This window comes from Tachysurus fulvidraco, unplaced genomic scaffold (assembly GCF_022655615.1).
Source record: "Tachysurus fulvidraco isolate hzauxx_2018 unplaced genomic scaffold, HZAU_PFXX_2.0 HiC_scaffold_514_np12, whole genome shotgun sequence".
Taxonomy (NCBI): Eukaryota; Metazoa; Chordata; class Actinopteri; order Siluriformes; family Bagridae; genus Tachysurus; species Tachysurus fulvidraco.
Genome location: NW_025926999.1, coordinates 15,001 through 24,956, shown reverse-complemented (window position 1 = coordinate 24,956; position 9,956 = coordinate 15,001). Strand labels below are relative to the sequence as shown.

Below are 9,956 nucleotides of genomic sequence, written 5' to 3'. Positions count from 1 at the left end.
ATACATATAGTATGAAAAAAATCTATAAATGAACATTATTTGGGATAATTTTGGGATATGTTTACTAGAGATGAGCCGGAAACGAGTATCCTGTACGGATAAAGCACTTGTGCCGAGTACGAGTAATACGAGTCAATTATGGGGTCAGAATTGTTTCATTATTCTGAATAAATATACTAAGATCCACAAATAAATATAAACAGTTTCACAAATATTTTTTAAATCAACAAATGCACAATAAGCAAACCGTAAATATGTTACAAATTTCCCAAAAAGAAATGAAATTCACAAATAAATAAAATGGGATTTGCAAATAAAACATGTTTATAAATATATATTTAATTGTATTTATTAGTGAATGTCTTCCTGCTCTTTTGTGGATTTGAAACATTTCTAACGTCAAGACGTGCACAAGAATCCACAAATAGGTGACTCCGCCCACCGCCTACTCCAGCCAATCGGACAACGGTCTCGTGGCGCTGACCAATCGTGGCACGGTCTACCTCCAACCAATCACGTTCTGATTTACTCGCACTATCACAGTGTCAGCACGTGATTGGTGATCTCGCGCTGCTCACTCAGTCACACACAGCAGCTGTCTGTCTCTCCCACAGTCTCTCGGGTTCGCCTTAATGTTTATGGTTTCTTCAGCTTTTTACTTCGGCTTGTAACGTTAATAACACGTACTTACTAACCAGTACAGTAAACGCTGGTAAACGGGGGTTCGTCCACACGTGGTGCTTGTTGGTAGAATGTGACTCATTGCGTCTCTGTCTGTCGGACATTTTTATCTTGTTTAAACCCTTCAGCTGTCTGTAAACAGTAACCTGAGTGTCTCACACGCTTGTGCTGTATTTCATGAAAACATAAAGGTGGTAAGCTAGTGTTATATATATTACAAATTAGTTATTAAGCTACACACACATACACACACATACACACACACATACACACACACGGTGTGGGAATAAAAACAAAATCACACTGATCATAAAATTAAAAGTTAAAAAAGAAAGTGATGTTCTTCATTACATTTTACTTCGTAATTGCATTTTTTGTTTTCGTTTGTTATCGTGGTCAAAACCATTCATCTGAAGCTCAGTCCTGATGATGTCCTGTAAATATTTTTCTAATCAGCAATAAATATAACAATTTCTGATCAACCCATATCAATCGCATGCATGCTTAAAATGTTGCCTACTTCCGGGTTAGGCCCCGCCCACTTCGAGTACAGATACTCCAATGTGGACCTTATCCTTATCTGTTACATATATGTTTATTTTACATAAATAAATAAACAAACAGTGTATTAGACTCGTGGTATATTAAGTCTGTACCCCAGAGTCCGTGTATTTAATGATACAGACTTAAGCACTTTTATATGTGACTGGATAAAAGAGCATCACGTGTTTACTCCAGTCCACCTGGCGGCAGTAACGCGCCAAATAGCGGCTTCTTGTACCAACAGAAGACAGTGAAGAAGAGAAGCCCTAGCAGGCATGAACATTAGGTCGAGTTTAAACTGATTATTTATTTAGTTAGTTAGTTAGTTTGGGGGAAATAAACCTGTTGTGTTTCACACTGTGGGGTGGGTTACAGTCTGTGGGGTGAGTTACAGTCTGTGGGGTGAGTTACAGTCTGTGGGGTGAGTTAAAGTCTGTGGGGTGAGTTAAAGTCTGTGGGGTGAGTTATAGTCTGTGGGGTGAGTTACAGTCGGCTGTGGGGTGAGTTACAGTCGGCTGTGGGGTGAGTTACAGTCTGTGGGGTGAGTTAAAGTCTGTGGGGTGAGTTACAGTCTGTGGGGTGAGTTACAGTCTGTGGGGTGAGTTACAGTCTGCTGTGGGGTGAGTTACAGTCTGTGGGGTGAGTTATAGTCTGTGGGGTGAGTTTCAGTCTGCTGTGGGGTGAGTTACAGTCTGTGGGGTGAGTTTCAGTCTGCTGTGGGGTGAGTTTCAGTCTGCTGTGGGGTGAGTTTCAGTCTGCTGTGGGGTGAGTTACAGTCTGCTAAATAACTTTATATTTGTGGAATGTTTTTCTTTATAAGATGTTAAAGCAGCTTTCTGTGTACAGAAATGTTAGGAGACAGAACCCAGGATCCTGATGACGTCCAGGTGAAGTTTAGTGAACATTTGTGTCGCATGTTAAAGTAAAATATTAATGAATGCTTTATTTCCCTAATCGACTCTGAATCTAATGCTTCTGTTTATTTATTATCACCTTAGTTATTCTCCAGAAGCAAAACTAAATCATTTTATTTATATTTTATTATTTACATTTTTAAAATGTTTTAGATATTATGATTTTATACACACACACACACACACACACACACACACACACAGTAAATACATAAACAGATGCTGTAAAGTAATAACCATTTAAAAAACAAAGTGTTAATAGTTTATATTTATTAATTAACAAAATGGAAAGTATATGAACAGAAGAGAAATCCAAATCAATATTCGTTGTGACTCTTTGTCTGCAAAACACCATCAGTTCTTCTCAGTTCACTTACACACAGTTTTAGAAGGAACTCAGATGTAGGTTGTTTTACTCATCTTGGAGATCTAACCTCAGATCTTCTGTGGCTGTAAGCTGCCTCAGATCCTCCTGTCTCTTCTGCCTCAAATCCTCCTGATGCTTCTGCCTCAGATCCTCCTGGCACTTCTGCCTCAGATACTCCTGTGTGTGTGTGTGTGTGTGTGTGTGTGTGTGTGTGTGTGTGTGTGTGTGTGTGTGTGTGTGTGTGTTGATTTAGTAGTTTTTGTTACTTTTTTATTGATTAAAGTGTAAGAAGCTTCAGTGACCCTCAGACACAAACCTCTACAATAGGGAGAAGATAAACAGTAGATCTCTTTAGTACACTTTATTATGTGCACTTATCAGACTTGGCTTTTATCAGATGGCCACTTAAATCTGAAAAGTAGATTTAGTTATCTGGTGTTTAATTTGTTTTACTTTTTATCTTTTAATAGTTTTTCATAGCTGAATGACTTTAGCTATGACTTTAGCTGTCACTTCTTCCTGTTGTTCTTTTCATGTCACTGCCCAATCATCCAGACTGTGAGGTCTGTAAATCTTCCTTCTTCAACAAGTGTGAGGTTCACGGCCCAGCGCTCTTCATCCCTGATACCCCTGTTCCAGTGGGGGTCACTGACCGAGCCAGACAAACTCTTCCTCCTGGACTAGAGATTCGGAAATCTGCTATTCGTGACGCAGGTCTGGGGGTGTTTAATAAGGGGGAGACCGTTCCAGTCGGGGCGCACTTTGGGCCGTACCAGGGTGAGCTGGTGGACCGAGAGGAAGCCATGAGCAGCAGATACTCCTGGGTGGTGAGTTCTTATACAGTTAATATGAAGGTCTGTTGTTGTCTGTAGGGCAGTATGAAGGGGTTAGAGCTGTGTCCTAATCAGTAAAGCAGATCCTGCTCATGTCGTAAACTGCTTTGGGTCAATGGGAATGTTTACAAGTGCTGTACAAATAAATAGAATAGAGTTTAATGTGTAACATGTAATGGTGTGTGTGTGTGTGTGTGTGTGTGTGTGTGTGTGTGTGTTTCTGCAGATCTACAGGAGCAGCGAGTGTGAAGACTATTTAGATTCGAAGAAGGAGAGGTTTGCGAATTGGATGAGGTGAGAGATGTGTATAATATTTTAAACTTTAACGTATATGTTTTTATTTATTTGTTTTTTATCCTTATTTTTTTTCTTTCTCTTATTATTAGATATTTATGTTGTTTTCTCTCTTCTGTTTCTAAACTTGTGTAAAGCTGATTTGAGACAAAAGGAATTGTTAAAAGCTCGATACAAATAAACGTCATGTGGAATTTAACCCTTACACTTCCTTGTTTGTTCCCCTCTCATTGAACCAGCTCTTGTTATCTTTCTCTTTTTCATGCTTTCTCCTGTTGGCCTCGTCCTGTTAGATATGTGAATTGTTCGTACAATGATGAAGAACAGAATCTGGTGGCGTTTCAGTATCGAGGGCAGATTCTGTACCGTTGTTGTCGACCCATCAGCCCAGGAGAGGAGCTGTTAATGTGGAATGAAAAGGAATATCCCAAAGATAAAGACCCGTCGTTTCAGCAGCTCTGGGACAAAAAGTGCTCTTCAAACGGTAGGGTTTGGTTTTTCTTTCATAAATTTGATATTTTAAAATGAATATATTATTTAAATATTTGTTTAAATAATAAACATAATCACAATTGTGTACGATACCGAAGAGAATAGTAATAAATATTAGGTTAGTTTTTAGTTCCGTTTCATCCTGATTATTTCCCCGTTGCAGAAGTCCACAGTTCACCGTTACAAGTCGTCTCCTGCTCCTTATGTTCACTTTCCTATACATCTCAGATTTATCTTGACAAGCACGTGAGGAGATGTCACTACGATGATTATGTGAGACTTAATAAATTGAGAGAGATTAAAAATGAGACCCCGAAGCCTGTAAAGTGTTCAGTTACTCAGCAAACATCTGGGACGATCAGTTCCAGCAAAAGTCACAACGTTATGAAAAAAGATGTTCACCACTGCTCCGAGTGCGGGAAGGGTTTTACACATCCGAGTTCTCTGCTGCGACACCAGCGTATTCACACAGGAGAGAGGCCGTATCACTGTACACAGTGTGGGAAGAGTTTTACTAAACACAGTGCGCTCCAACTGCACCAGCGCATTCACACAGGAGAGAGGCCGTACCACTGCTCCGAGTGCGGGAAGAGTTTTATTCACCCCAGTAATCTCCGTAAACATCAGCGCATTCACACAGGAGAGAAGCCGTATCACTGTCCTCAGTGTGGAAAGAGTTTTACTCAGCAGAGTAATCTCCAGCAACACCAACACATTCACACGGGGGAGAAACCGTATCAGTGCTCACAGTGTGAGAAGAGCTTTAATCGCCAGAGTCATCTCAAACTACACCAAAGCATTCACACAGGAGAGAAGCCATATCACTGCTTCTGTGGGAAGAGTTATAATCACCGTTCTGGTCTTCACAAACACCAGCATGTTCACACATGAGAGAAGCCTCAGGGACGAAGTTCTGATGGACAGGAACTACACAGGAACTCCAAAAACAGCAGTGCATTCACACTGGGATAAAGACATATCACTGCTCATAGCATGTCACCTCTTCTGCCTTTGTCTTAGGGAGTTTTTCCTCACCACTGCAGTATGCACTTGACCTTCTGAGATAATGAGGAAGAAACCTTGAGAGGAACCAGACTCAGAACCTCATCCACATTTGGGTGACACAGGACAGGACATAATGCACATGTAAATAATGTCCTTTCTACAACAGTTTATAGTGCAGCCGAGATCCTGAGGAACTGATGTAGTCATTTGTGACACCACTTCTGGTGTGTGACTGTCTTTGTAATATCTTTTCTACAAGAATTGTGTATTGTTATTAGTGTGACCAAAAGCTACCAACAGGTCCGAGTCCATTACAGTTCATTAAAAACACAAGACTTATTCCTTCCTCCTGGTCTTCAAAGGGGGTTCAGCAGTCCCACTGGGGGGAGGGGGGAGAATATATATAAAATGAGGTATGCTTGTAATCATGTAATCATGTGAAGGTTACAGAACATTTTGTACAGACAGGACTAGCTATGATATCTTAAAGCTTACTTCTGGCTTTTGTGGTCTTAGTAAAAGCACTTAAATGTTAAGCAGGAGGAAGTTAGTAAGCGTCCATTGTCTAATGTCCTGCACAATTAAGCTGGTGTCTCACATCTGACTTAGCTGAAACATCTAGCCGTGCGTCATCATGTCAAGAAGCTTTTACTGTCATTTCACCCATATAAAACGGACAGGGCTATAAGGAAGTAAGGAAGTAAGTTAGGGTTAGCCACATAAAGTGCATCTGTGTAACCTGATGGACACGGTGCAGGACAAGACAGACAAGAGACAGTGCAGGAAAAGAGACAGTGCAGGACAACAAATTACAAGACAATACTAAAAAAAGAGAATACACAAAAGGCAATAAACAGAAACATAGTGTATGTTCAACAATAGTGTGTGTGCAGAACTACTCCATAATGTGTGTGTGTGTGTGTGTGTGTGTGTGTGTGTACATATGTATTAATGAGATATAATATAGCAGCATAACAGTGGAAGCTAATATAATGTTTATACATAATTGCCCCGAGGGTGTGTGTGTGTGTGTGTGTGTGTGTGTGTGTGTGTGTGTGTGTGTGTGTGTGTGTGTGTGTGTGTGTGTGTGTCAGGAGAAAAGCAGTGGGCCTAAAACAGAACCTTGTGGAACACAGAACATTCCCTTAGTATAGATCCAGTATGCAGTTTGATCATTTTGAAATAAGTGAAATGAAGTCATTCTCCTGCAGGGGATTAAACCGGTCTCAGTACTGATCAGGAACACTGATATTATTATCTACAGCATTATTTATCATACTGATCATGTGGGCTTTTCTACAATTGGTAAATCTCTCTGCAGTAGCAGACACAAATGTACGTTAACACGGTGACGTGGTGAACTGCAGATGTGTCTGACAGTTTAAATGAAATGAGATGATGGTCTGAGAGCTTCTGACTTGGACTCTGACTATGTTCTATATTTAATCCGAGGGTTAGAACGAGATCAAGAGCGAGACCTCCATCATGAGTGGGTCCTGTTACGTTCTGGTTAACTTCTACTGAATCTAAGATGGAAACAACTGCTGTTCTCAGAGGAGCTTCTAACTTATCAAAATAAATATTAAAGTCTCCAACAATTACTGCTGTGTCTAAAGAAACTAGGTTTGAAATGAAACCTGCAAATTCACAGAGGAACTCAGAATAAGGTCCAGAAGGTCTGTGTATAATAATTAGAGGAACTGACTCAGTAGACTAATTATTGTGGCTATATACAGTATACAGTGTTAGTATGTAGAACTTCAAATGAGTTAAATGTGTCTAGATTCTTGCTTCACATCGAGCTTATCATCAAGAATAACTATGACACCTCCTCCCCCGCCTCCTCCCCTGCCTGTTAGGCGCGGCTGATGTATATAACTGTATAACTGGGGGAAAGCTTCATTTAATGTGACATACTGGTTTGGTTTGATCCATGTTTGTGTTAAACACAACACTAAACTTCTGATCTGTAATAAGTTCATTAGCCATAAGAGCTTTTTATTGCAAGAGATGTTATATTTAACAGTCCTAGCTTCAGATCTAAGGAGCTTTAACACAGTCTCTATATAGTGACCCCTGGGTGACGACTCAGTGCAGCTAGCAGATGGTTTCGATAAATCGATGTGACGATTTATCTTTGGTTTAATTTTCTGTTAATCTGCTTTGTGATGATGTAAAAGTGATATACAGAAAAACAAATCTGCTCCAAACCCATTCCTTATATTTTACTCACTGAAACGACAAACAGGTTGTTCATAATGACAAAAGGTTATATTCTAAATATGGAATTTGATTAGAGAAAGTGTGGATTATATAACACAAATTATATAACACAAACTATAACACAAATTATATAACACAAACTATATAACACAAATTATATAACACAAACTATAGCACAAATTATATAACACAAACTATATAACACAAATTATATAACACAAACTATATAACACAAATTATATAACACAATCTATAACACAAACTATAACACAAATTATATAACACAAACTATACAACACAAATTATATAACACAATCTATAACACAAACTATAACACAAATTATATAACACAAATTATATAACACAAATTATATAACACAAACTATACAACACAAATTATATAACACAATCTATAACACAAACTATAACACAAATTATACAACACAAATTATATAACAAACTATAACACAATCTATAACACAAACTATAACACAAACTATAACACAAACTATAATACAAACTATATAACACAAACTATATAACACACAGTTCATTGTTTAATTGTAAAGGTATTTTCCAGGTTAATATTACAGAAATATGACCGACATTAATAACAACACAAATATTAGTTTGGTGTTTATTTTGCGGTGTTTCACTAAACACGAGACTCCGGGTTACTGCACTGTGTTGCTCACGCCTCATCGCGCACAATGTTCGCTCTGTGATTGGCTAAGATCTACGAGCGTAGCGCTCTGATTGGTCAGAGCCGCATCAACATTTGCCGCCCATGCGCTCAGCGTGTGAACCTGTTTTTCTCGCCGAGCTCGCGCGCATCTGTCCGTTGATTTACGGTACATTTAAAGCGTCCTATAAAGTACATAATATTATTATAATATAAAGCTCATAATATTATTATAATATAAAGCATATAATATATAATATTATAATATAAAGCACATAATATTATAATATAAAGCACATAATATATAATATTATAATATAAAGCATATAATATATAATATTATAATATAAAGCACATAATATATAATATTATAATATAAAGCACATAATATATAATATTATAATATAAAGCACATAATATTATAATATAAAGCACATAATATATAATATTATAATATAAAGCATATCATATATAATATTATAATATAAAGCACATAATATTATAATATAAAGCATATCATATATAATATTATAATATAAAGCACATAATATTATAATATAAAGCACATAATATATAATATTATAATATAAAACACATAATATTATTATAATATAAAGCATATCATATATAATATTATAATATAAAACACATAATATTATTATAATATAAAACACATAATATTATTATAATATAAAGCACATAAAACAGTTGTTGGACTTTTCTGATCAATAAGTCAGCAATAAAGACTTTGTGCTCTACATGTTACTGCAGTGAAGTGGAGAAAAGCTTAAGGAGCTTATAACACAACATATTTATTACAGGGTTATATTTAGGTGTAAATATATATATATATGTATAATATGTACCCTAACCCTACACTTATACTGAAGTGTCACAGAGCAAATTTATATCAAATTAAATAATAAATGTGTCATTATTTACACTAAACTAGACTGATTATTATGGTCATGTAACTGTTTAAGGTTTGTAACTGAAAGGAAATTACAACATTTCAGTAGAACTAAAACTGCAGTTAATAATTTATTAACAGTTAATAGATTCCGCGTGCGCGTGTTAGCGGTATTACGGTAGTCTCCATCAGCTGATATGACATAAAGCTCCTCCACAATAAAGCGCATCAGTTCCTCATGTAAACTTCACCGGAATGACTTCCACCCAGGACATAACGTTTACCCCGGGAATTCTGCCCCGGGAGCTCGCGCAGAACCCACTGCATAAGATCTGGATGCCGTGTCAGAACGGACTTCCGGAAACGCTCATTGCTCAGAGAAGAGGTGAGGAGTGAAAGTGAGATGTTTAGGACAGATGTTTAGGACAGATGTTTAGGACAGATGTTTAGGACTTATAGACATTGTGTGTGTCTTTAACGGGAAGTTTAGGAAGCAGGACTGCGATGTGATACAATCCGTTATAGAGCCGTTAATGCACTAAATGTCCTATAGGAGTCGTCAGATTACATCATAGTCTAATTTGTGATCAGTGTTATGAGTTTAGTATTGGTCAGTGTGGACAGGGGAGATCAGTGATTGGTCAGTGTGGACAGGGGAGATCAGTGATTGGTCAGTGTGGACAGGGGAGATCAGTGATTGGTCAGTGTGGACAGGGGAGATCAGTGATTGGTCAGTAGGATTAGTGATCAGTGGTTGGTCAGTGGGATTAGTGATGCGTGGTTGGTCAGTGGGATTAGTGATGCATGGTTGGTCAGTGGGATTAGTGATGCGTGGTTGGTCAGTGGGATTAGTGATGCGTGGTTGGTCAGTGGGATTAGTGATGCATGGTTGGTCAGTGGGATTAGTGATGCATGGTTGGTCAGTGGGATTAGTGATGCGTGGTTGGTCAGTGGGATTAGTGATGCGTGGTTGGTCAGTGGGATTAGTGATGCGTGGTTGGTCAGTGGGATT

The 9,956-nt window shown here is 38.0% G+C and overlaps 2 protein-coding genes across 2 annotated transcripts in view; both read left to right on the top strand.

The window, feature by feature from the left end:
• The first annotated feature begins 2,138 nt into the window (after positions 1-2,138).
• Positions 2,139-5,468, top strand: LOC113638277 (histone-lysine N-methyltransferase PRDM9-like). Its single transcript, XM_027139309.2, has 4 exons — positions 2,139-3,332; positions 3,565-3,632; positions 3,926-4,116; positions 4,288-5,468. Exons 1-4 carry the CDS (start codon positions 3,039-3,041, stop codon positions 5,013-5,015), a joined length of 1,281 nt encoding a protein of 426 aa, XP_026995110.2. The 5' UTR covers positions 2,139-3,038; the 3' UTR covers positions 5,016-5,468.
• Positions 5,469-9,108: 3,640 nt separating this feature from the next.
• LOC125140515 (6-phosphofructo-2-kinase/fructose-2,6-bisphosphatase 4-like) overlaps positions 9,109-9,956 on the top strand; it is a 2,660-nt gene continuing 1,812 nt past the window's right edge. The window contains exon 1 of the mRNA XM_047809741.1: positions 9,109-9,329. Within this exon, the coding sequence (XP_047665697.1) occupies positions 9,200-9,329 (130 nt within the window). The 5' untranslated portion in view covers positions 9,109-9,199. The remainder of the gene's footprint in view (positions 9,330-9,956) is intronic.